Consider the following 25,321-nt stretch of genomic DNA (forward strand, 5'->3'; position numbering starts at 1 on the left):
GGAGCATCATAAGCTTGAAACACTTTTTCCACAATTTTAGAAAGGGTGCCAATAATTTTGTCCAGGCTATTTTGAGTTTGGTGTGACAGTATGTCCAATTTGCTTTTTTCCTACCTTTTTGGTTTAGTTACAATATACACAAAGGGAATAAACGTGTATAGCAAAACGTGTGTTACTGCAATGCTTTTCTGTGAGAAATACTTCATTTTCTTCAAAAATGTCAGGGGTGCCAACATTTACAGCCATGACTGTAAATGGGACTTTGCTGCGGAATTCCATTGTGTAACAGCCTAAAACTGCTGAAAGATTACTTCTAAAATCAAACAGAAATACTCAAACTACAGTTGCCATGTTTGTAGCCATCTAGTTTTGACTTGCAAAATACTTCAGCATGAGAGGGGCTCATGACCAAGTCAAAACTAGTGATGAGTCCTGTTATACAACTGGCCAAAAGTGTCAATTCTTATAACATCTTTTCATACCATATCTAATTTGAGGGTATGTTCACGCGTACAGGATCTTGCGCATATTTGATGCGCAGGATTTGTAACTGCAGATTAGAAGCTGTGCTCAATCATTTAGTTTACATTGAAAATCCTGTACGTCAAATCTGCACGTGTGTGAACGTACCCTAACGGGGGTTGTTTAGTTCAGGGGATAACAATCCCCACTACCTGGCCCTCCGACTGTCTGAATTCTTTCCAAACACTTCAGAGGGTGGGCTGTCGCTGGTGTTTGTTGCCAAGAGCTATGGAGCAAGGATTGTCCTAACATACTAGATCTCTGGACAACCCCTTTAATGGGGCCTAACATACCTACACTAAAGGAAATGGGTCCAGATATAGCAAATATTTATTCTTGTGCTATATAGTGTTATGACTGAAAAGCAAATACTGCATTTATAACCAATAGCGGCCAGTGTGTTACTTCAAAGCTATATTCAATTACATTTACAAAGTTAGGCCCGGGCTAACCAGAACCTTTAGTCATAACACATCAAGATGGAAAAGCTAAAGAAATGTGCAGTTTGCTACTTGCTGTTGCTTTGAAGTTGTCTGTTTCATGGTGTGATTCCACAGTCAGTCACGTGACTTAGGATTTGCATAACACATTAAATACAGCCTTTACATTTTACCACTTAAAAGGGTTACTCCGCTCCTCAGCATCCGGAACATTGAGTTCCGAACTGTGGGCGGGCTTCCATATTCCCGCCTGCCTCCTCAATGAAAGTCTATGGGAAGGGGGGTGGGTGTGAACACGGAAGCTCGCACACAGCGTTCGAAACTCCATGTTCTAAATGCTTGGGAGTAGAGTAACCCTTTAAGTATAACTCCAGCAGATTTGGATATTGTGACTGCTGCACTGCAGAAGTACCATGTTGTGTGCAGTGATACAATGCACCCTCAATCTGTGTGTGCAACCACCGTGTAACCCTTGTTTATGTTGACCATATTGTGTATGGGCAGCTTTAGTTAAGGAAGTTGCATCCTCCATCTTTTACTTCAGGTGTATGCTCTTGTCTGATCAGACATTTGTGTCCTCAGCAGAGACAAATGTCAGATCTGTGCACATGTACAGATAGGACCTTGCACAATACTTGTGTCTGATGGTTGTCTCCACAATCCAGTCACCTGGTAAAATGTTGTATTGCTCCATGTCGGTCATTGGGCAGGAGACTAAACCATATTTTTAAACAATTATGTACCATTTAGTTTAAACTAGTGTTTCCCAACCAGGGTGCCTCCAGCTATTGCAAAACTACAACTCCCAGCATGCCCGGACAGCCAAAGGCTGTCCGGGCATGCTGGGAGTTGTAGTTTTGCAACAGCTGGAGGCACCCTGGTCTAAACAGACCCATTAAAGCATTGTATTTACTGCTGCTAACTTTAATCTAGAATGGTTTCAATTGATGCTGGAATAACTACAGACAGGAGGGATGTGACACCTTTATTTACTCATGCCTCAAACAAACTGATCACGGACGCCTGGCAGGATGGTGCTGCTGAATTTTGTACAGACTTTTTTTTTTTACTTGATACATTGTAAATAAAGACAATATAAATCCAAGTAATCTTGTTTTTTAATGTCAAAAGGTGAGCAAGTCCATGGGGGTCAGGGGAAGAGATGGTCCTTCAACTCTCTCAGCCATTAAATCCAGATCCTGTTAACAAATGGAAAAGTTAGAACTGATGATGTATAAAATAAGTTAAATAGAATAGACTGGGGGAAAAAGGAACCATTACTCCTATTGTCACACTTAAACTATTTACACAACAGTTTGTACTTTGCCTTAGACTGAATCCAAAATAAAGACATTGGCATACATACCTTGATATACTACCCCCAATTTCAGACACACAACTTGCAGTTTTACTCGAGCCTTACTCAAATGTACTTGCTCTATGCAATTTAGGTATGGAGAGGCACAATGGAAACCTACTTCAGCTCTTGGTTGGCATAGATTGTTAAAATGGGTCACACTAAACAGTGAAAGAACGATTTAAGGGGTACCTGTCATGATCTTGATAAATTTTGTAATCTTCCCAATTCACTCCCCCCATCATGATAAGCCATTCCCTGCTTTTTTATTATTTACCTTGATCTGTAAGGTCAGCCCCACTGACTGGGAAGGGGTGGTCCCCATCAGGCATATCATCTGAAGTCAGACAGGGAAGAACATCCTCCCTCACTCTGCTACATACAGCCCAGAGCAGTTCAGTGTGAGATGGTCTGTAATTCACTGAGACCGCCGCCCCCCCCCCAGCAGAAATATTCGGCTATATACACTAAGCTTGAGGTCCCACTTTCATTTCCTGACTTGTCTCTGCCAGGCTACTGCAGAAGACAATCTGCAAGTAAGACCAGAAGGAGGACCCCTGGTGGCCAAACTTTTAGGGGTTCATTTAATACAAAGCTACACCAGTTTAGAAGTAGTAGTATATTAGAAAATTCAAATAGATTTATCTATAGTTACTACTACCAGGTACCATTTTGGGAAAATGCACTGGAGCAAGATGTGCCAAGTTTATGGAGACAGTCTAATGTCAGTCTTGATAAATTCCCCCTGTGGCACACGTGGTGCTTATACATATTGCCCAAAAATAAAAAGTAAAATATGCCTCTCTAAGAAGCATGGCTTGTTAAGAAAAGATGTAGCACAATTACGGCAGAAAACTCAGGTGGTCTAAACGTTGATAAACCTGGCACACCTTTACACAATGTAGTGTAACAGCCTGGGCCCTAGTCATAACTAGTACTAGGGATGTACAGATACTTTAATTCTAGTTAAGTGCCGATACCAAGTACGAGTACTTTTAATTTAAAGGGAATGTGACACCATGGTGATGCTGTTTCTGGTGCTAATATGTGAGTCCTTGTTGTGAGTAATGGAGGCAGCTGCTTAAGTATGAGCCAATATTTCTCTCCTCCATTGGGCAGAACAGGAAATTTGCATTGGCGGCAAAACAGATGTCTCTGAAGCGATGGTGCTGATGTTCACATGGTGAGCAGCGGTAGAAACCGGGTCACCTGCACCAGCTACCTATTAGTTAGTGCAGGTGACTCTGCTATAAGATTGCCTTTAATAGTAGGTAGTATCCCCTTGTAGGTAGTATGGATAGTTGCAGACAGAGTAGGACCCCCTTGTAACCAGCAGGACCCCCACCATTGTAGCCAGCAGGTAACCACCACCATTGTAGTTCGCAGCCCCATTCTCATCACTGCCGCTTTCTGCCATCCACATAATGGGGTCTTATGGAGGAGCATGTGACATACACGTCACTATGCCTCCTCCATAGCATTACCCTGGGTGCAGTGGAGAGACGTGTATGCCACATGCTCCTCCATAAGTCTCCATAATGTGGACGGTAGAACAGGGCTGTGGCAGTGATGCAAACCGGAGAACAGGGCAGCGGAGCACTCCACCAGGTATCTGATTTGGTATCTGGAACATTAAAAGTCCCCCGATACCTGGTATCAGAACGGATACTAATACAGTGGTCCCTCAACATATGATATTAATTGGTTCCAGGAGAACCATCATATGTTGAAACCATCATATGTTGAGTACATATGTCTATGTAAAAATGGTAATTGGTTCTGGGGCCTCGGAACCATTGTATGTTGAATACATATCTCTATGGGAAACTGCTAATTGGTTCTGGGATGACCATTGTATGTGGAGTGTATGGGGAGTGTTTAACAAACCAGGGTGCCTCCAGCTGTTGCACAACTACAACTCCCAGCATAAATGTACAGCCATTGACTGTCTGGGCATGCTGGGAGTTATAGTTTTGCAATAGCTGGAGGCACACTGATAGGGAAACATTGATGTATGGGGTGTATAGTGTGTCTATGTATTGTATGTGACGTGTGACATCGCATACAGTACTGTACAGTTCTTTAAATACCTTCAGGGGAGACAGAATGTCCTCCATTACCATCCTGCCGACTACAGCTCTATAGGAAAGGAAGGGGAGCAGCTCATTGGATGCCTGCAGCAAGATGCTGCAGGCTATTGGCTATGGCTGCACTGGGGGGTGGGGCTTACACGGAGCTCACAGTGGAAGCCTGCGTGAGTTAGCAGGACAGCATGTGAGTAACAGGAGGCAGAACGGGGCACATTAAACAACTGTCAGTTGCTGAAGTTGTCAGCGCTGTCAGCTGTTTGTACGATGGCCCCGACACACAGCAGCATCATATGTCGAGGCTGCCTTCAACATACGATGGGCTCTGAGAGGCCATCATATGTTGAAATGATCATATGTCGGGGCCATCATAAATCGAGGGATCACTGTATCGGGACATCCCTAACTACTAGGTTTGGCCAATGTGATATCAGTAGATATCTGCACCAAACAGATTCCAAGCAGACAGAAAGGGAACATTTCAAGGGGTATTCCAAACTCCATAAATTATTACCTATCCTCAAAAGCTGATTGGTCCAAGGATCCGGACAACAAAGGAAAATTGGCCCCCGAAATGAATGTAGTATGCACACCCAGCAGTCCATTTATTGCCCATGACACTTCCAAACATTGCTAAAGCTCTGCAATGGTCAGAAGCCTTATAGGGTCAGCTTGTTATCCCCAATGCCATTTGGGGAGATTTATGAAAACCTGTCCAGAGAAAAAGTTGCCCATAGCAACCAATCAGAACGCTTATCATTTTTAACAAGGCCTCTGAAAAATGAAAGAAGAGATCCAATTGGTTGCTTTGGGCAACTTTTCCTCTGGACAGGTTTTGATAAGTCAGCACCATTGTTTGTCAACCAGGGTGTCTCCAGCTGTTGCAAAACTACAACTCCCAGCATGCCCGCAAGACCAAAGGCTCCCAGCAGCATATGCTGTTAATAATGAATAAATGTTTAGAGTTAGGAATACCCCTTTAATTTGAATGGGATTTTCCTAAAAATCCATGCATGTGCTGAAGTAACAACCTCATTCAGATTAATGGAACTACATTTCTACCACCAGTCTGGCACATGTAATTATATACCCTTAAATTGATCCATTAGTTAACAAAAAACTAGCCGATCACCAAAAGGGTCCCGTTTAACAATCTCCTGCTAGCCACACACTTTTAATGCTTGGAGTGAAGATCTGCTGCAGATGGAGTCTGAAGCAGTGATTCTACAGACACTGAGGCTAGGTGCACACGTAGGAATTTTTGTGCAGAATTCCGCTTGGAATGTCCACACAGAAAATCCGCTGCAGCAGTCCTGTTGACTTCAACGGGATTCTGCTGTGCACACGGATGGATTTCCATGCCAGATGTTTCCGGCGTGGAAAGATGGAATTCTGATTTACCGATAATTCGGTTTTCTTGAAACCACCACAATAGCACACAAGATTGCCCATAGGAACAGGAAGCACAGAATAGGTTTAAAAAGGATAACCCCTCAGTGTTTACAAATTACTTAAGCATAATACTAATATATATTATATACATCTATATACACACACCTCTTAGGGTGGGATTAAAAAGGATCCTGTTATGATTTAAGAAAACCGAATTATCGGTAAGTCATAATTCCATCTTTTCATCATCCCAACAGCACCACGAGACATACCAGCTAAAGGATGTCTAGGGAGGAACTACAGCTTGTAGCACTTTACGTCCAAAGGCCAGGTCTTAAGACTATGCCACATTAAAGGGGTATTCCAGGCCAAAACTTTTTCTTATATATCAACTGGCTCCGGAAAGTTAAACAGATTTGTAAATTACTTCTATTAAAAAATCTTAATTCGAGAGAGAGAGAGTGAGAGATTTGCCTGGAATACCCCTTTAAGCTTGTAGGGGGAGATTTATCATTAGGTGTCTATTGTAGACACAGATCTACCCCCTTTACACCGCTTGTCTAATTTACACTCTTGCTCAAGATTTTACTAACGTTGTGCACGTCCTTTGATAAATTTTGTGCAAATATAGAAACGCCCGCCCCCCCCCCCTCGCTCTACCGTGCACTCCTTTACCTCACACTTCACAGAACTGCACTTCAGAGCTGTTGCATTTTCCCGCAATAAACTGCTCACATAGCTTGAAGTACAGGAGCAGCAGTGTGCGCCGAACAAAACTATGAACAACAGTGAAATCATAAATCTGTATAAGATGGGAGATTCTCAAAGAATTTTGCACAAAAAAAAAAAAAAAAAAAAAAAATCGACCACATTTTCAAACAGATTTGTGCTGCGGTTTACACTGTCAATTGTGTTAAAGTGGGCGTGTCCACGTATATTGTCTGCTTTATATGATATTTTCAATGGGGCGAGAGTCCAGTTTACATCAAAAATATCACACCAGCTTTTTGATAGTGTAGAAATCCCAGAAATGGTTATAGGTTTATTGTTTTTATTTTCTTCTCATTTTAGATACATGAATGCGGAGGACTACGTCAGATTCGGCGGATTGCGATGATGAACAGCGTTCTTTTAAATCTCAATTAAAAAGGTTAACGAGTGCTGAGGGGGAGTGTTTTTTTTTTTTTTTAAATAAAACTTTTTTCAATGTGTTGTGTTTTTCATAATTGAATTTCCAGGCTTAGTAGTGGAAGGCGTCTTTTAGACAGAATCCATTAGTAAGCCAGGGCTTAGCGTTAGCCCTAAAATCAGAAAATCAGCTAACGCCCAATTATTGCTCCCCGGTACCCACCTCCACAGGGGTGCCGGGAAGAGCCGGTACCAACCGGACCAGAGTGTTAAAAATGACGCTCCTGGGCCTAGTCGGTAACAGGCTGGCGTTCTTTAGGATGGGGAGGGCCTGTAACAATGATGTTAGGCTGTTGCTGCTTGGTTGGTATCTGTCCGATCCATGAAAAAAAATGGGGGAAACCACACACTATTTTTTTTTAAATAAACGCATAGGGTTCCCCCTATTTTCAGTATTAACCAGATACCAACCAAGCAGCAACAGCCTGACGTTACAAGGGTGGGCGAAGACCATTGCCTTAATCACGCCAGCCTGTTACTGCCTAGGCCCAAGAGCACCATTTTTGATGCTCCGGGCTTGTTGGTACTGGCTCTTCCTGGCACCCCTGTGGCAGTGGGTACCGGGGTAATAATTGGGAGTTAGCATTAGCTGATTTTGGGGCCAACGCTAAGCCCTGGCATAGTAATGGATTTCGTCTATAAGACGGCTTCCACTACTAAGCCTGAACATTCAATCATAAAAAAAAAAAAAAAAAATTTAACACCTTGAAAACTTTTTTTTTTTCCCCCAAAGCCCTCATTAACCCTTTTATTGAAAAAAAATAAAATAAAATAAAAATACACCAAAAATATACACTAGTCATCGTTGCAATCCACCAAATCTGACAGTCCTCTGCATTCACGTATCTGAAATGAGAAGAAAAGAAAGGTTAGTACATTTTTGGTGCTCCCTTGTGGAGAGCACACATAATGCTGTGTGTTCCTAAACAGGGAGCCTCCAATTATTGCTAAACTACAACTCCCATAGTGGAAAGCTGTAGTTAAACAACAGCGGGTATGGGCAGTATAACCAAAAATGTTTATCACAGTATTTTTGTAAATTATGGTGGTTCCACGGTATTTACTCCCCCCCCAAAATCATGTGACCCCGTGTTTCTCTCCTCCGCCCTCCCCCCCCAGTTTATCAGCCTAGCGCTGCGCTGTCCCCCACTAAGAGAAGCAGAACAGCGCCCACGAGTCACATATGATTAGTTGCCTGATGTGGGGACAGCGCGCTGTGGCTGATAATTCATTAATTCAAGAGGGGGAGGGGGGGGCGTCAACCGGTATTGGAAAAAAAAAAAAATGTTGGCATTTGGTATGAACCAGTATACCGCCCAGCACTAGTGTAGCTCTGCCCCCTAATGACATCACCAGGGGGTGAAGCAGTAAAGGTTGCCAGAGTGAGCCCCCCTTTCGATCTACCCCTCAACCCCTGGACTATAACTCCCATCATGGACAGTCTGCCCCATGATGGGAGTAGTAGTCCAGGGGCAGAGGGACAGATCGAAAGGGGGTCTCACTCCTGAGACCCCCTGTGACCTTTACTGCTCAGCCTCCTAGTGATGACGTCATCAGGGGGTGGAGCTACACAGTCCAGGCCTGACTGTTCTCATTATGCATTTTGCATAATGGATCACAGCAGGACATTCTCCGATGTGATCCACATTAACTTTACAAGCTGGCGGCACATGCGGCTCCACTGCGCTGTCGACGGCTCCAGGCTACTGTATACATTTTTTATCGTTGTACAACACGCACCCTCATTTTCATAGGAAAATTTGAGGGGAAAAAAAATTAATGTAAAATAAATCACTTGGAAGCTCCGAACTATATGCCTCATCATCCCCCCCAACCTTGATTCCCCCTTCTCAGTTTGCCCCCCCCCCCCCCCCAACCCCCTGCGATTCCCCTTGCTCATCATTAACCCCCCCAGCACATTTTCCCCCTTGCTCATAATCCCCGTTGCTCATCATTACACCCCTCTGCCTCATCATCCTCCCCCTGCTCATTATTTCCCCCCCTAGCTGGATAGTATGATGAGCGACATCTCCTGGTGGCACCTCTGCGCGACTTCAGGGACGTCACCCCTCATTCTCTGCAGCCGCCGCTGGTCAGAGTGGCCGCAGCGCTGGCTACTTGTTAAGTTTAGCAGCCCGACCACGTCCACTTTATAACAGTCACCCGCAGCGGCTGCAGTAAAAGAGGAGTGGCGTGATGTCGCTGATGCCGTGCAGAGGAGACGGTAGGAGACGTCACTCGTCATACTATCCACACAGCCCACAAGACCCTCCGCATTACCTTAGTCTGCCGGAGCGCGGCAAGGAAATATAACAAATATTAAAATGCGGCCACTTTAAATCAGTGACCAGAACATTTATCGCCAATTCATAATCCCGCCACCAGGAGACGGGAGCTCTGATTGATGAAAAGCTATGCCCCAATCAGAGTCTCCGGCGATTATGAATTATGAGAGCTGTATACAGGAGCCTGGAGCTGGCGGCAGCGCAGTGGAGCCACATGTGCCGCCGGCTTTTACAGTTAATAAATGCGGATCACAGCGGGTCTCTAGAGAATGACCTGGTGCGATCTGCACCTCAGCCCCTGGACTACTACTCCCATCATGGACGGAGTCTGTCCATGATGGGAGTAGTAGTCCTAAAAGTCCCGCAGCCGGGGGAAGTGCAAGTGCCATCTCTCAGTGCTGAGGTACTACAACTACTCCCATCATTGGACAGACTCTGCCCAGCCCATGATGGGAGTAGTAGTCCAGGGGCTGAGGTGCAGCCCGCACCGGGTCATTCTCCAGAGACCCGCATTTATTAACTGTAAATGCCGGTGGCACATGTGGCTCCACTGCGCTGCCGCCGGGTCCTTTATACAGCGGTCACATTTCATAATCACCACTGCAAGACAGGAGCTCTGATTGGCGAATAGCTATTCAATCAGAGCTCCCATCTCCCGGGCAGGGATTATGAAATGTGACACAGTATACAGGAGCCGGCGGGCAGCGCAGTGTAGCCGTATGAGCCACTGGCTTTTACAGTTAATAAATGCAGATCGCAGCGGGTCTCTGGAGAATGACCCGGTGCAATCTGCACCTAAGCTCCTGGACTACAACTCCCATCATGGGCGGAGTCTGTCCATGATGGGAGTGGTAGTCCTAACTGCAAAAAATAAATAGTTCATACAATTCTCAAATGCTTTAGAACACTTTGGTACGTGTCCATAGAGGTGGTGTATATTTGCGCTAAAAAAGTGCATTTGCACATTTTTTTGTTAAAAAAAATAAAAGCAGTTAATAAATTCGATTCTACAGTAGAAAGTGCTCTATGGTAAACTTAACCTTAGACATGGCTATGAAGAATTCCATCAGATTTTGCGTAAAAAAAATTAAGCTCTATATACAATGATAAATTCCCCCGTAATGTTTGAAGAAGGTGGGAGGAGTGAACCAGGTCGTCATTCTGCATATCTGCTCCAAAAATGCTGAGGATTTTTCAGCCCAGGAGACCGTGCCGTTAGCTGATGATTCTGTAATCCCTTGTGATGAAGCGGGCCCTGGGATAGGAGATCTTCTCTGTGAACCAACCATTTCCACTTCCTCTGAGAGAGCTGTTGAAGAAGCGAGAACAAACCTCTCTTTAGCCATCTTTGACAAATGAAGATTACCCGAGACCTCGTCAGATGAATCTTCTGCAGAACTCGAACTATTAGAGGGAATGGAGGAAAGGCGTATGCCGTTTTTAAGGTTCACTCTTGTTGTAGAGCATCTACTCAGTCTGGAAAATCGCTTGGACGAAGGGAGAAGAAATTATCCACTTTCCGATATTTCCTGGAGGCACAAAGATCCACTTCTGGATGGCCCCACCTTGCTATCAGTGGACTGAAAATTTGTGGATTTAACTCCCCTTCCCCTGGATCCAACCAGTGTCTGCTCAGGTAATCTGCTTGTATGTTCTCTATCCCTCTTAAGTGAACAGCAGTTACTGATAATATCTTGCCCTCTGCCCAGGTGAACAATTTCATTGCAAGGTCTTGAAGCGGCTTGTGCCTCGTACCCCCTTGGTGATTCCCAAAAGCAACCACAGTGGTGTTGTCTGAGTATATGGAGTATATGGTGACCCTGAATGAGTAATTCTGCTGCCTTCAGAGCCATAAAAAGACCGCCTTCAACTCCCTGAAATTTGAGTATTTAAGGCGAGCCTTTTCTGACCCAAATCCCCTGAAAAGAATGGATTGTTGACATAGGCACCCCAGCCTGACACACTGGCATCCGTGGTAATGGAAATCATCGGAGGTGGAATCCAGGAGATTCCTTGTCATATTTTCTGACTTCATCTGTCAAAGTAGGGGCCTCTTTACCAAGGGAGAGAGGACCATCCTTTTCTCTAGAGAGAACTGTGACCGATTCCAGTCATACAAAATCAGATTTTGAAGAGTACGGGAATGGTACTGACACCAGGGTACTGCTGGGATGCATGATGTCATGGATTCCAGAAGGGACATAGCCTCCCTTATAGAGGTTGCTTTCTTCAGATAAAATGTTTTGACCTCTAGAAGATTTGCCGACACCTTATCCTGGGTTAGAGAAGTCATCTGGCTGCTTGAATCCAGGATCATTCCCAAGAATTTCTCTCTTTTATGGAAGAAAATCTGACTTCTGAAAGTGTAGAATCCATTCTAGATTTTGGAGAGAAAGAATGGTTAACTGAACATGCTGGGAAAGAAAATATTTTTGTTGGAGCCACAATTAAAAAGGTCATCCAGATAAGGAATAATAGTTATTCCTTTGATTCTGAGAAATGCCACCACCTCTACCATCACTTTGGTGAAAATTCTTGGGGCTGAAGCAATTCCAAAGGGTAACGCTTTGAATTGGAAGTGAAAGGTTGATTTGTTTACCAGGATCGCAAATCTCAGAAATTTCTGGTGCTGATGGAATATAGGAAGATGAAGTAGGCATCCTTTAAGTCTATTGTCGCCATCCAGGCATTTTGAGGGATTAACGGAATTGCTGTTTTCAGAGTTTCCATTTTGAAATGTTTGTAAATAATGAAAAGATCCAATTTCTTCAGGTTTATGATGGTCCTGAATGTTCGGTTTGGCTTGGGAACAAGAAAGAGGCGAGAGTAGGGGCCCTGTTCTTGTTCCTGAAACGGTACAGCAAAAATTGCTCTTAGAGAAAGTAAGTCTTTTACACATTGAAACAGCTGAAGATTTAGACGGTCTGATCTGAGATTTGTAATAAGGAATTTTAGGGGGAGGAGATACAAATTCCACTTTGAATCCTTCCTTTATGGTGTTTAGAATGAACTGATTGCAGGTTATCTCCGCCCCCCCCCCCCCCCCAAGCCCCCCTCCCCCCACAGGATAGTCACTGCTTTTTTTCAGAGGTATTGGGATTGTGTAGCAACTCTCTCCCTTTATCATCCTTGGGATAACTCCATCTACCACTTTTCCCCCATCAAATATAAAGGATTATAACATTTTTTTCTCTTGTGTTTAACCCCTTAAGGACTCAGGGTTTTTCCACTTTATTTTTTTCCTCCTTACCTTAAAAATCATAACTCTTTTAGTTTTATCCCTAAAATGTCATCATAGGGCTTATTTTTTGCATCACCAATTCTACTTTGCAGTGAGTCATTTTACCAAAGATCCATGAAGAAACTGAAAAAATAAAATAAAAATATTTGGAACTTTTGGGGGCTTCCGTTTCTACGCAGTGCATTTTTTGGTAAAAACGATTAAAATGATACCCTACTCCTATAGATTTGATTTGGTCTTACTTCTGGAAAAAAAATTATCTAACTACATGCACAAAAATAAATATGTTTAAAATTGTCATCTTTTGACCCCTAACACTATTTTTTCTGCGTACAGGGCTGTATGAGGGCTCATCTTTTGCGCTGTGATCTGAAGTTTTTAGCGGTACAATTTTTGTATTGATTGAACTTTTTGATCGCTTTTAATTCATTTTTTCATGCTATAAGTGACCAAATATACGCTATTTTGGACGTTGGAATTTTTTTTGCGCATACGCCATTAACCATGCAGTTTAATTAACAATATATTTTTAGAGTTTGGACATTTCCACACATGGCAATACCACATATGTTTATTTTTATTTACAGGTTTTTTTTTTTTATGGGAAAAGGGGGGTGATTCTTACTTTTATTAGGCAAGAGGTTAAATAAATTATTATTATTATTTTTTTTTTTTTGCAGTGTTCTAGCCCCCTCTAGCGGCTATAGCACTGCACACACTGATCTACACAGATCACTGCCATGCATTAACATGGCATTGATCAGTGTTATCAGCGGTCGATTGCTCAAGCCTGGATTTCAGGCTTGGAGCAATCAATTGCCGATCGGACGCGCCGGAGGCAGGTAACTGACCCTCCGCTCACATTCTAGCTGATCGGGACAGCACGATTTCACCACAATGCTCCCTGGCTGAGCTGCCGGGAGTGTACTTCTGTTACATTGGATGAGGTGATCAACTTTGAATGCCGTGTCTAAAGGGTTAATAACGCACGGCCCAACGGTCGGTGCCACACACTGTTAGCCCAGGGCCTCGGCTTTCATCAGCCGCCGGGACCGACCCGCTATGACACAGGGTCACGGCGTGACCCCGCGTTATAGACTGGGAAAGGGCATACAGGTACACCCTGCGTCCTTAAGAGGTTAAGGCCCGCAAACATTTAATCTTGAATAGAATGAGTAACTGGAGGATCCTCAATATTCATTGTGGCTTTAACAGCTCCCCTTAGAATATCCATATCCTCTGCAGAAAAATACCTTTTATCTTCAACTTTTTGAGGAATAGTAGGCAATTCATCCTCGGACTCTTGATCAGAAGAAATGACCGGATCAGAGTCAGGGTCTGAGTCAAGAATAATAGAAGGTTTAAGCCTTTTAGAAGGAGGAGATGCAATCAATGTGGGGGGGGTGGGGAGGTAAAAGCTTCCATGAAGTAAGGAGTTTCCTGTTGCACAATTTTTGCCTACAGGAAGTACACAGGGATTTAGCATGACCTTTCCGAAGTTTTTCAGAGCATAAGGCACACTTTTGAATTTGCGCCTCTGTCTGCAAAAAAAATAAAAAAGAGAAGGAACCAAATAAGAACCCACCCCTAGAAGTAGGTGAACCCCAAGGGGCAGCTACTTACTGGGCTAGACATCCTAGGATGCCCTGCAGATTCAGAGCGGGTCGAAACAGCAGGTTCCATAATGACAGGAGACAGACACATTGAGTGCTTACCTTATATACCCAGATTTGAAATTGGTGCCAGAAGCTGATCGCAGCAGGGCCCTCACAGACCATAAATTCTGATTTGCACGTCGGAAGGGAACTTCCGGCATCACACACGGCTCTAGGAACACAATGGAAGCGGAAAAGAAACAGGAGCCCCCCCCCCCCGTGTATCCAAGTGTGCTGCAGGAAAGGGAATTTCCAGCCTCCGACATTCCAAAATGCTGCACACGACCGTGATGTCACACATGGCCGCCAGAAGGAAGTCAGGGGGAAACACATGTGCGCCCCAAACTCCCAGAGCGCCGCGGTAGGGGTAGATGGGTCTGGGAGGCACACATGCAGTATGCAGTGACAAACAGCAGAGGCCAAAGGAGGGGGAACTAGACATCGCCGACCTACACGGCCTGGCTAAAGATACTGATTCCATCACCATCCCCAGGACAGGAAACACTGAGGGGTTATCAGGGGAGGGGCCTTTTAAACCTCTTCTGTGCATCCTGTTCCTATAGGACGAATGGGGGCAATCTCATGTGTGTGCTGTTGGGATGATGAAAAGAAAAGTCAATTTTCCATGTCAGGGACTGCATGGAATGCATAATAGTCTATGAGACTGCGCATTCCTGTGCAGATTATGCTGGCGCCTGCACTCTCCAGACTGTACGCATGGAGATTCCCTGTGCAGACATTACAGCATGTGAACATAGCCTAAAGGTGGCCACACATTTTTTAAAACTGACTATTGAACATTAGTTACCACTCGAGACAGGTCTAGCATCCCTCCCTCCCAAAATAATGGGGCCAGGCATAAAAAAAAAAAAAAAAAAAAACAACACTATATGCTCAACTCTTTTCTCCACTGGCATCTGTCATGGAAAGACGAATAGACAAGAGGCTTCCACACATCCTAAGACAGTATATGGTGTATGGGCACTTTAGTAGGTCATATGGAAGACAACCATGTTTACAGCCATCCCCAATATAGGCTATCATAAATAGATCTGTGGGGGGTCTGACTGCATGGACCCCTGACGATCAGTTGTTGAAGAACATTGAAGACAATACACAGGGCCCATTCAATTCCACCATATATGCAGGCCATTGTGACCAAAGACATTTAAAGAAGTTGTCCAGTATAAGAAAAGAAAAAAAAAAAAAAAAAGTTTCTCCTTTTAATTTGCAAAAACATCACTCCTGTGCACAAGTTGTATCTAGTTGCAGCTCAGCTACATTGAAGTGAATGGGACTGAGGTGCAGTACTTGTGGACAGGAGTTTTTTTTTGCAATATGTTTTCCCAATACTCTGGCCCCTGTATGGCCTGTCATGAGCCACAGAGCGTTCTTCGCGCCATGCAGCTTGTGAACGGGGGTGCTGCAGGAGAGATCGTGGGGGTTTTTTGGTGGGACCTCCGCAATCAGACATCTTATCCCTTTATCCTTTTGGATAGGGGATAAGATTTCTAGGCGCAGAGTACCCCCTTGCAAACCTATGGGAGGGGGTGTGGTGGCTGCCACGCCCCCTCCCATAGGCTTGCATCGAAGGGGCGGGGCTGTTACATTACGATACTCCGGCCCCGTATGGCCCGTCATCAGCCACGTAGCGGTCTTCGCTCTGTGCAGCTGATCAACAGGGGCACTGCAGGAGAGATCGCGGGGGTCCCCAGCGGCAGGACCCTCTCAATCAGACATCTTATCCCCTATCCTTTGGAGTGGGGCGGAGTACCCCTTTAAGTAAACTTGTAGTTTGCTGCTGTGTACCAGGCTCATACTTTGATAAATGTCTATGTTATGTTATACTGGATCACATTTGTTTTTATTATGTGAACAAACTGCAAAAGCTTCACCTCATGGTTACTTACCATTATTTATCGGTGACTGCCGCTTGTTTTTTTGGTTTCAATTTAAAGAAAAGTATTATTCCTGCAATTGATGCATAAGTAGCAAGGACACACTGCAAAACATCAGAAAAAAACATTTTAGGTAAAGTTCACACAAAGATCACAATGGCCTTTCACATCCCTTTAATAACCTACATTTCTCCTGCCGACCATGGTGTAGGAGTTGAAGTACTTCTTGATGCCAGTGAAGTGGTGCTGTGCCCCTGAGTCGTGACCTCCCATGGTGAATCAGCTGAAATACAAAAAAAAGTCAGATGTGAGACACAAAGTGATGATAAAGAAAACCTCTATTGCAGCAGGACTTAAAAGGGGGGGGGGGGGGGGGGGGCTGCAGCGGCCAGTCACGTGGACCACCAGATGGCTCCTGTGGAGGCATTCACATTCATTTGTATCAGTGTCTTTAAATGAGTTGTACAGCATTAGATAAGCTTCCCCCCCCCCTCTTCAAAAAACGGCACCACTCCTGTATTTGTCTGGTATTGCAGCTCAGCTCTGTTGAGGTGTATGGGACTGCGTAGAAGAAGAGGCCAGAGCAGCGGATCAGTACAGGACTTGAGACAAGGAAGCACTCTAAGGTAAACAGTCGTATTTCCCAAGCTGTGCTCCATTGGGTTCAGAACTACAGCTCATATCATGGCCTTCTGTCTGTGTATGATGGGAGTTGTAGTTTGCAATAGCTAGAGAGTCAGAGGAAATAATTTAAGGGCACATTGGCACAGTTCAATAAGGGTGCAGACTTCAATCATTGTTTTAAAGGGACACTGAGGTTTATTTGGTTATGGGCACAGTGTGGCAGCATTCAGGTCATACAGGGAACAGTAGATTTACAGTGGGGCAAAAAAGTATTGTCAGACACCAATTGTGCAAGTACTCCCACTTGGAAATTACAGGCCTCTCCCATCTTTATCATAGGTATACCTCAGCTATGAGAGACATAATGAGAAAAAAAAAATCCATAAAATCACTGATTTTTAAATAATTTGCAGATTATGGTGGAAAATAAGTATTTGGTCACCTACAAACAAGCAAGATTTCTGGCTCTCACAGACCTGTAACTACTTCTTTAAGAGTCTCCTATGTCCTCCACCTGTATTAATGGCTCCTGTTTGAACTTGTTATCAGTATAAAAGACCCCTGTCCACAACCTCAAACAGTCACACTCCAAACTCCACTATGGCCAAGACCAAAGAGCTGTCAAAGGACACCAGAAACAAAATTGTAAAAATAAATCAACTGTGGGAGCAATTATTAGAAGATGGAAGACATACAAGACCACTGATAATATCCCTCGATCTGGGGCTCCATGCAAGATCTCTCCCCGTGGTGAAGGGGGACCTGGTGAATGACCATCAGTAACACTACGCCGCCAGGGACTCAAATCATGCAGTGGCAAACGTGTCCCCCTGCTTAAGCCAGTACATGTCCAGGCCAGTCTGAAGTTTACTAGAGAGCATTTGAATGATCCAGAAGAGGATTGGGAGAATGTCATATGGCCAGATGAAACCAAAGTAGAACTTTTTGGTAAAAAGTCATCTCGTCATGTTTGGAGGAGAAAGAATGCTGAGTTGCATCTAAAGAATATTATACGACTGATCCATGTAAAGGAAAGAATGAATGGAGCCATGTATCGCAAGATTTTGAGTGAAAACCTCCTTCCATCAGCAAGGGCATTGAAGATGAAACATGGCTGGGTCTTTCAACATGACAATGATCCAAAACACCTTCCACCCACCCCCGCAACCAAGGAGTGGCTTCGTAAGAAGCATTTAAAAGGTCCTGGAGGGGAATTTATCAAAGCTGCTAAGTGACTTTTTTTGCCTATTTTATGCGCATAAATTGTCGCATGTGCACCAAAGCAACTTTGAGGGTAAACAAGTTTTGTAAAAATTCTTAGGTAAGCAAGTTTAAAATGTTTCCCTTTGCAGTAGTAGTGAATTTATTATAGAGACATTCGCAAAAAAAAAAAAAAAAAAAAAAAAAAAAAAAAAAAAAGTCACACGGAAGTAAAAAATACTGCAAAGCAAATAAAATCCTGTCTTTTGAAACTTTCTTTGTGAAGTGATTTTCTAAGTTTGACTTTCGTGCGCAAAATTTACCACTGCCGTGCAACATTTTGATAAATTTTGAGCAAGAAAGAAAAACCAAAGCAGAAAAGAAACTACCGTATATACTCGAGTATAAGCCGACCCGAGTATAAGCCGAGACCCCTAATTTCAACCCAAAATCCCAGGAAAAGTTATTGACTCGAGTATAAGCCTAGGGTGGGAAATACCTCATCCCCCCCTGTCATCATCCAGACCCGTCATTAACATCCTCATCATCCCCTTGTCATCATCCCACACATCCCCCCTTCATCATCCCCTTGTCATCATCCCACACATCCCCTTATCATCCCACACATCCCCCCTTCATCATCCCCTTGTCATCATCCCACACATCCCCTTATCCCACACATCCCCCCTTCATCATCCCCTTGTCATCATCCCACACATCCCCTTATCCACACATCCCCCCTTCATCATCCCCTTGTCATCATCCCACACATCCCCTTATCCCACACATCCCCCCTTCATCATCCCCTTGTCATCATCCCACACATCCCCTTATCCCACACATCCCCCCTTCATCATCCCCTTGTCATCATCCCACACATCCCCCCTTCATCATCCCCTTGTCATCATCCCACACATCCCCTTATCATCCCACACATCCCCCCTTCATCATCCCCTTGTCATCATCCCACACATCCCCTTATCATCCCACACATCCCCCCTTCATCATCCCCTTGTAATCATCCCACACACCCCCCTTCATCATCCCCACACCCCCCCCCCTTCATCATCCTCTTCTCATCATTCGCCCTCAGTGGTCTTCAACCTGCGGACCTCCAGAGGTTTCAAAACTACAACTCCCAGCAAGCCCGGGCAGCCATCGGCTGTCCGGGCTTGCTGGGAGTTGTAGTTTTGAAACCTCCGGAGGTCCGCAGGTTGAAGACCACTGCGGCCTTCAACATGCGGACCTCCAGAGGTTTCAAAACTACAACTCCCAGCAAGCCCGGGCAGCCATCGGCTGTCCGGGCTTGCTGGGAGTTGTAGTTTTGAAACCTCCGGAGGTTCGCAGGTTGAAGACCACTGCGGCCTTCAACATGCGGACCTCCAGAGGTTTCAAAACTACAACTCCCAGCAAGCCCGGGCAGCCATCGGCTGTCCGGGCTTGCTGGGAGTTGTAGTTTTGAAACCTCCGGAGGTCCGCAGGTTGAAGACCACTGCGGCCTTCAACATCATCCAGCCCCCTCTCACCCCCTTTAGTTCTGAGTACTCACCTCCGCTCGGCACTGGTCCGGTCCTGCAGGGCTGTCCGGTAAGGAGGTGGTCCGGTGAGGAGGTGGTCCGGGCTGCTATCTTCACCGGGGGCGCCTCTTCTCCGCGCTTCCGGCCCGGAATAGAGCCGTTGCCTTAACAACGACGTATCTGCGTCGTTGTCAAGGCAACGTGACTATTCTGAGGCCGGGCCCGAAGCGCTTAGAAGAGGCCTCCCCGGTGAAGATAGCAGCCCGGACCACCTCCTCACCGGACCACCTCCTCACCGGACAGCCCTGCAGGACCGGACCAGCGCCGAGCGGAGGTGAGTACTCAGAACTAAAGGGGGTGAGAGGGGGCTGGATGATGTTGAAGGCCGCAGTGGTCTTCAACCTGCGGACCTCCGGAGGTTTCAAAACTACAACTCCCAGCAAGCCCGGACAGCCGATGGCTGCCCGGGCTTGCTGGGAGTTGTAGTTTTGAAACCTCTGGAGGTCCGCAGGTTGAAGACCACTGCGGGTGGGGGAGTTCACTCGAGTATAAGCCGAGGGGGGTGTTTTCAGCACGAAAAATCGTGCTGAAAAACTCGGCCTATACTCGAGTATATACGGTACTTATAAAATGACTTTCTGAAGTAACCTTTGATGAATTTCCCCTCTGGAGTGGCCTAGCCTGTCTCCGGTTCTCAACCCCATAGAAAACCTTTGGAGGGGGTTGAAAGTCAGTGTTCACCAGCGACAGCCCCAAAACATCACTACTCTAGAGGAGATCTGCATGGAGGAATGGGCCAAAATACCAGAAACACTGTGAAAACCTTGTGAAGACTGACAGAAAACATTTGACCTCTGTCATTGCCAAAAGGGTATATAACAAAGTATTGAGATTAACTATTGTTATTGACCAAAAATACTTATTTTCCACCATAATTTTCAAATAAAATTCTTTAAAAATCAGACAGTGATTTTATGGATTTTTTTTCTCATATTATCTTTCTCATAGTTGAGGTATACCTATGATGAAAATTACAGGCCTCAACTCTAAGTAAGAGAACTTGCACAATTGGTGGCTGACTAAATATTTTTTGCCCCACTGTACATCTTCCACACTTTATGAACTCATTTTACCCTGTGACTTATTAGGGTAATGTTCTACAACAAGCATCGCCTATATCTTTCATGGCACTGCGACTGGTAGATGTGAACCAGACCTTAGCGTTCACCTCGGGCCTTCACCCGGTGGCAGACCTGGATAATTGGACCCCTACTAAAAATAGTCAAGCACCCCTTCTTGTGACAGCAGCCATAATACAACCAATGCCAAAGAGAATAAAGTAGTATGGTTCCCAGGGTGCACAGTACTTGGATGTTTTCATCAGCCCTTTAAACTGATTAGTCAATAGGGACATGTGCAGAGGAAGAGTGGTGCCGTTGCCCATAGCAACTAGATTGCTTTTTTTTCCAGTGGCCTTTTAAAAAAGGGTGAAATCAGCAATCAGATTGGTTGCTATGAACAACTGCACCACTGTTCCTTTGCACAGGTTTTGATAAATCTCCCCTACAATTAAGACTTAAAGGAATTTGAACACTTCATTCCTGGTCTACCGATGTAATAAAAGCCTGTGTCACCCATTGGCCCCACTGAAATTCCACATGAAATCCGCTTGCAGCAGCCTCCTATTGGTTTCAATGGGAGTTTCACTGCTCTGTTCACATGTTCAATCTTCCTGAGGAATCTGCCAGCATCTGTTTACTACAGGCTTCTAGGCATTCTGAGCCGGCATCATTAAAAAGGGGTACTCCGGTGGAAAACATTTTTTCTTAACTGGTGCCAGAAAGTTAAAACAGATTTGTAAATTACTTCTAATCTTTACCCTTCCAGCACTTTTTAGCAGCCTTATGCTACAGAGGAAATTCTTTTAATTTTTTAATTTCTTTTTTGTCTTGTCCACAGTGCTCTCTGCTGACACCTGATGCCTGTATCAGGAACTGTCCAGAGCAGGAGAAAATCCCCATTGCAAATCTATGCTGCTCTGGACAGTTCCTGACACAGACAGAGGTATCAGAGAGTACTGTGGACAAAAAAAAAAAGAAATTCAAAAAGAAAGAAATTTTCTCAGTAGCATACAGCTGCTAAAAAGTACTGGAAGGGTAAAGATTTTGTAAAAGAAGCAAGTCTGTTTAACTTTTTGGCATCAGTTCATTTAAAAAAATAAAATAAAAAGAAAGAAAGAAAAGTAAAAAAGTTTAACACCTATCCACTGATAAGATCCAGATGCTGACAAACATCTCTTTAGAATTTAAAGGAGAACTGTCAGCTTGCTCCCCCCCCCCCCCCCCCCCCCGCACTAACCAGTGGTACACATGGGGAGATTTATCAAAACCTTTCTTGGGGAAGTTGCTGAGTTGCCCATAGCAACCAATCAGATTTCTTTCATTTTTTAAAAGGCCTCTGAAAAATGAAATAAGGGATCTGATTGGTTTTTCCTCTGGACCAGATTAGATAAAACTCCCCATAGTGCCCCGCCTCCTTTCAGTGCCCAAGAGACCCTGAATGGGATGGATGTGAAAGTAGGCTTAGATGTATACTAATGTGTACAAATCAGATGGAGATAAAAAGGTCATCTGGCTCATGCTGGGTCATTTCTCCATTCATCATCTGATCTGCAAGGAGACACTATCCTGACCCCTCCAAATAAAAGAAGAAGTTAAATAATGTGTTTAAAAAAAACCTCAAGAGCACATCCCCCCCCCCCCCCCCCCCATCTCATACACAGACTTAGGACCGAAGTCCAAACACAGGAAGTGCAGCCTGGAGTGCTGAGGGGGTGTGTCCAGCCTCATCCAATCATAGCTCCTCTCACACTTAACTGCTGTTGGCTGGACCCCCCCTCAGCACTCCAGGCTGCACTTCCTGTGTTTGGGCTTCGATCCAAAGTCTGTGTATGAGATGGGGGAAAATCTGCTCTGGAGCTTTTTTTAAGCACAAATAAAACATAGAAAACGTCATTCTTTTTAACCAAAGTATTTAAAAAAATCTTTTTTATTTACCATAAGGAGTGCAATAACAAAAATTAGTTTTAATGAGAGTGCCCATTTAACCCCTTAATGACAATAGACGTAAATGTACGTCATGGTGACGTGGTACTTAACGCACCATGACATACATTTACGCGCCACCATGATCGTGAGCACCGGCGCTCGCGTCATGCCCGGCAGGTCCCAGCTGCTATCAGCAGCCAGGGACCCGCCGGTAATAGCGGACATCTGATCATCCAGCATGGCAGCCGGAGGTCCCCTCACCTGGCTCCGGCCGTCCCCCGGGGTCTTCTTCTCTGGTCTGAGATCAAGCAGACCAGAGCAGAAGATTGCCGATAGCACTGAACAGTATTAGCAATCAAATGATTGCTATGAATAGTCCCCTATGGGGACATAAAAAGTGTAAGAAAAAAGTAAAAGAATGTAAAATAAAATAAAATAAAAAGTAAAAAAATGTGAAATCCCCTCCCCCAATAAAATAGTAAAACATCAGTTTTTCCCATTTTACCCCCAAAATAGCGTAAAAATACACATATTTGATATCGCCACGTGCGTAAAAGTCTGAACTATTAAAATATATTGTTAATTATCCTGTACGGTGAACGGCGTAAAACGTAATTTTTTTTTTAAGTCCAAAATTGCTGCTTTTTGGCACATTTTATTCCAAATTTTTTTTTATAAAAAAGTAATAAAAAGTAAAACCTAAGCAAAAGTGGTATTGAAAAAATAATACAGATCATGACGCAAAAATGAGCCCTCATATCGCCCCATTCACGGAAAAATGAGAGTTATAGGTGGTCAAAATAGGGCAATTTCAAACATGCTAATTTTGTTAAAATGGTTTGAGATTTTTTTTTTTAAGCGGTACAATTATAGAAAAGAATATATCATGGGTATCATTTTAATCGTATTGACCCACAGAATAAAGAACACATGTCATTTTTACTGGAAAGTGTACAGCGTGAAAACAAAACCTTCCAAAATTTGCTAAATTGCAGTTTTCTTTTCAATTTTCCCACATAAATAATATTTTTTTTGGTTGCGCCATACATTTCATGGTAAATTAAGTGATGTCATTACAAAGTACAATTGGTGACGCAAAAAACAAGTCCTCATATGGGTCTGTGGATGGAAATAGAGTTATGATTTTTATAAGACGAGGAGGAAAAAACAAAAATGCAAAAATAAAAATTGGTCTGGTCCTTAAAGGGGTAGTCCAGTGGTGAAAAACTTATCCCCTATCCTAAGGATAGGGGATAAGTTTGAGATTGCGGGGGTCCGACCGCTGGGGCCCCCCGCGATCTCTCTGTACGGGGCCCCGGCTCTCCGCCGAGATAGCGGGTGTCGACCCCCGCACGAGGCGGCGGCTGACACGCCCCCTCAATACATCTCAATGGCAGAGCCGGAGATTGCCGAAGGCAGCGCTTCGGCTCTGCCATAGAGTTGTATTGAGGGGGCGTGTCGGCCGCCGCTTCGTGCGGAGGTCGACACGCCCCCTTCCCGCGGGATGTCGGGGCTCCATACAGGAGATCGCGGGGGGCCCCAGTGGTCGGACCCCCCCCGATCTGCAACTTATCCCTTATCCTTAAGATAGGGGATAAGTTGTAAACCACGGAGTCACCACTGGACTACTCCTTTAAGGCCAAAATGGGCCTGGTCCTTAAGGGGTTAAAACAACAGTGCCCTGTAGAAATATTCAGTGGGTGGTAAAGAGGGTCAGCTCTGTGGGTCCCACACTGGCCTCACTGTGTAAACGAATTACATTGAACTACCAATAGAGTTGCCACTTTTCTTGCAAAAAAAGAAAAAAATTTTTTTTTAATATATATATATATATATATATATATATATATATAGACACACACACACACACACACACACACACACACTGTATACACATAAGCCATGCTAATTTGCTTAATTCATTATATATGCGTGACATCACAGGATACACGTATGTGGGGGAAACCTTGTCCTATTGTGACCCCTATAACTTTCTTATTTATCCTCATACGCCCCTGTATGAGGGCTCTTTTTTAGCGCCCCGATCTGTTGCTTTTAACCGTACCATTTTTGTTTTGATGGGACTTTTTTTTTTATCTTTTATTGAATTCTGGAGTTGCATTTAGTTACAAACTACAACTCCCAGCATGCCTGTGGTTCAGCAGCTGCCCCGAACGAAAACTACAACTCCCAGCATGTTGGATTATATAGAAGTATATAGTACAGGTCAGTTTTCCAAACCAGAGCCCCTCCAGCTGTTGCAAAACTACAACTCCCAGCATGCCCGGACAGCCAACGGCTGTCCGGGCATGCTGGGAGTTGTAGTTTTGCAACAGCTGGAGGGGGTTCTGGTTTGGAAAGACTGATATAGGTGCAACATTTAGGAGGACTGGTTGGATAAATACCGGCCATTGCATTGCAAGTGTTTTTAATATAAAAATACTGGCAGGGTGGCCAAAATACCGGCTGTGCCGGAAAAATACCGGCCAGGTGGCAACCTTAATGCCATGGACTCTCTCAGAGGTTGGCAGTGCGTCTTTGCAGCAGGAAAATAGATTGTAAGCTCCATAGACGAGCACCAAGCTAAAGTCCTGCCATTACCTAAGCACACATATATTTCATGCACACATATATTTCATTGTAAGAGACAAATATATTTCATTGTAAGAGACAAATCTCATCACTGACACAATCCAGTCATAGAATTCAATGTGCCAGCCGCCACTCACCAGTCTGTACCCGCAGCAATGTGATCAATGCCCTTCAATGCTGACTGCTGCGCCCGCTGTCTCCGGCTTTCTAGACACCGACTCCGCTCATTGGTTGCTCCAACTGCCCGTCAACTTTTCTCACCTTTCTATTGGCTGT

The 25,321-nt window shown here is 44.4% G+C and overlaps 1 protein-coding gene across 1 annotated transcript; it reads right to left on the reverse strand.

Annotated features, from left to right (window-relative positions):
* Positions 1-1,933: 1,933 nt before the first annotated feature.
* ATP5MK (ATP synthase membrane subunit k) lies at positions 1,934-25,317 on the reverse strand. The gene is made up of 4 exons (XM_056529686.1): positions 25,183-25,317; positions 16,252-16,348; positions 16,078-16,169; positions 1,934-2,161 (listed from the first exon to the last, which is right to left on the reverse strand). Exons 2-3 carry the CDS (start codon positions 16,336-16,338, stop codon positions 16,080-16,082), a joined length of 177 nt encoding a protein of 58 aa, XP_056385661.1. The 5' UTR covers positions 16,339-16,348; positions 25,183-25,317; the 3' UTR covers positions 1,934-2,161; positions 16,078-16,079.
* Between the last annotated feature and the right edge of the window lie 4 nt (positions 25,318-25,321).

The sequence above is a fragment of the Hyla sarda genome, chromosome 7 (genome assembly GCF_029499605.1).
Source record: "Hyla sarda isolate aHylSar1 chromosome 7, aHylSar1.hap1, whole genome shotgun sequence".
In the NCBI taxonomy this organism is placed as follows: domain Eukaryota; kingdom Metazoa; phylum Chordata; class Amphibia; order Anura; family Hylidae; genus Hyla; species Hyla sarda.

What these genes read in the sequence shown, in the direction of transcription:
- ATP5MK (XM_056529686.1), bottom strand. Translation starts at nt 16,338, where the DNA reads ATGGGAGGTCACGACTCAGGGGCACAGCACCACTTCACTGGCATCAAG. An exon ending in CCATGGTCGGCAGGAGAAAT is followed by an intron (nt 16,170 to 16,251) that starts GTAGGTTATTAA and finishes GATGTTTTGCAG; the next exon opens with TGTGTCCTTGCTACTTATGC.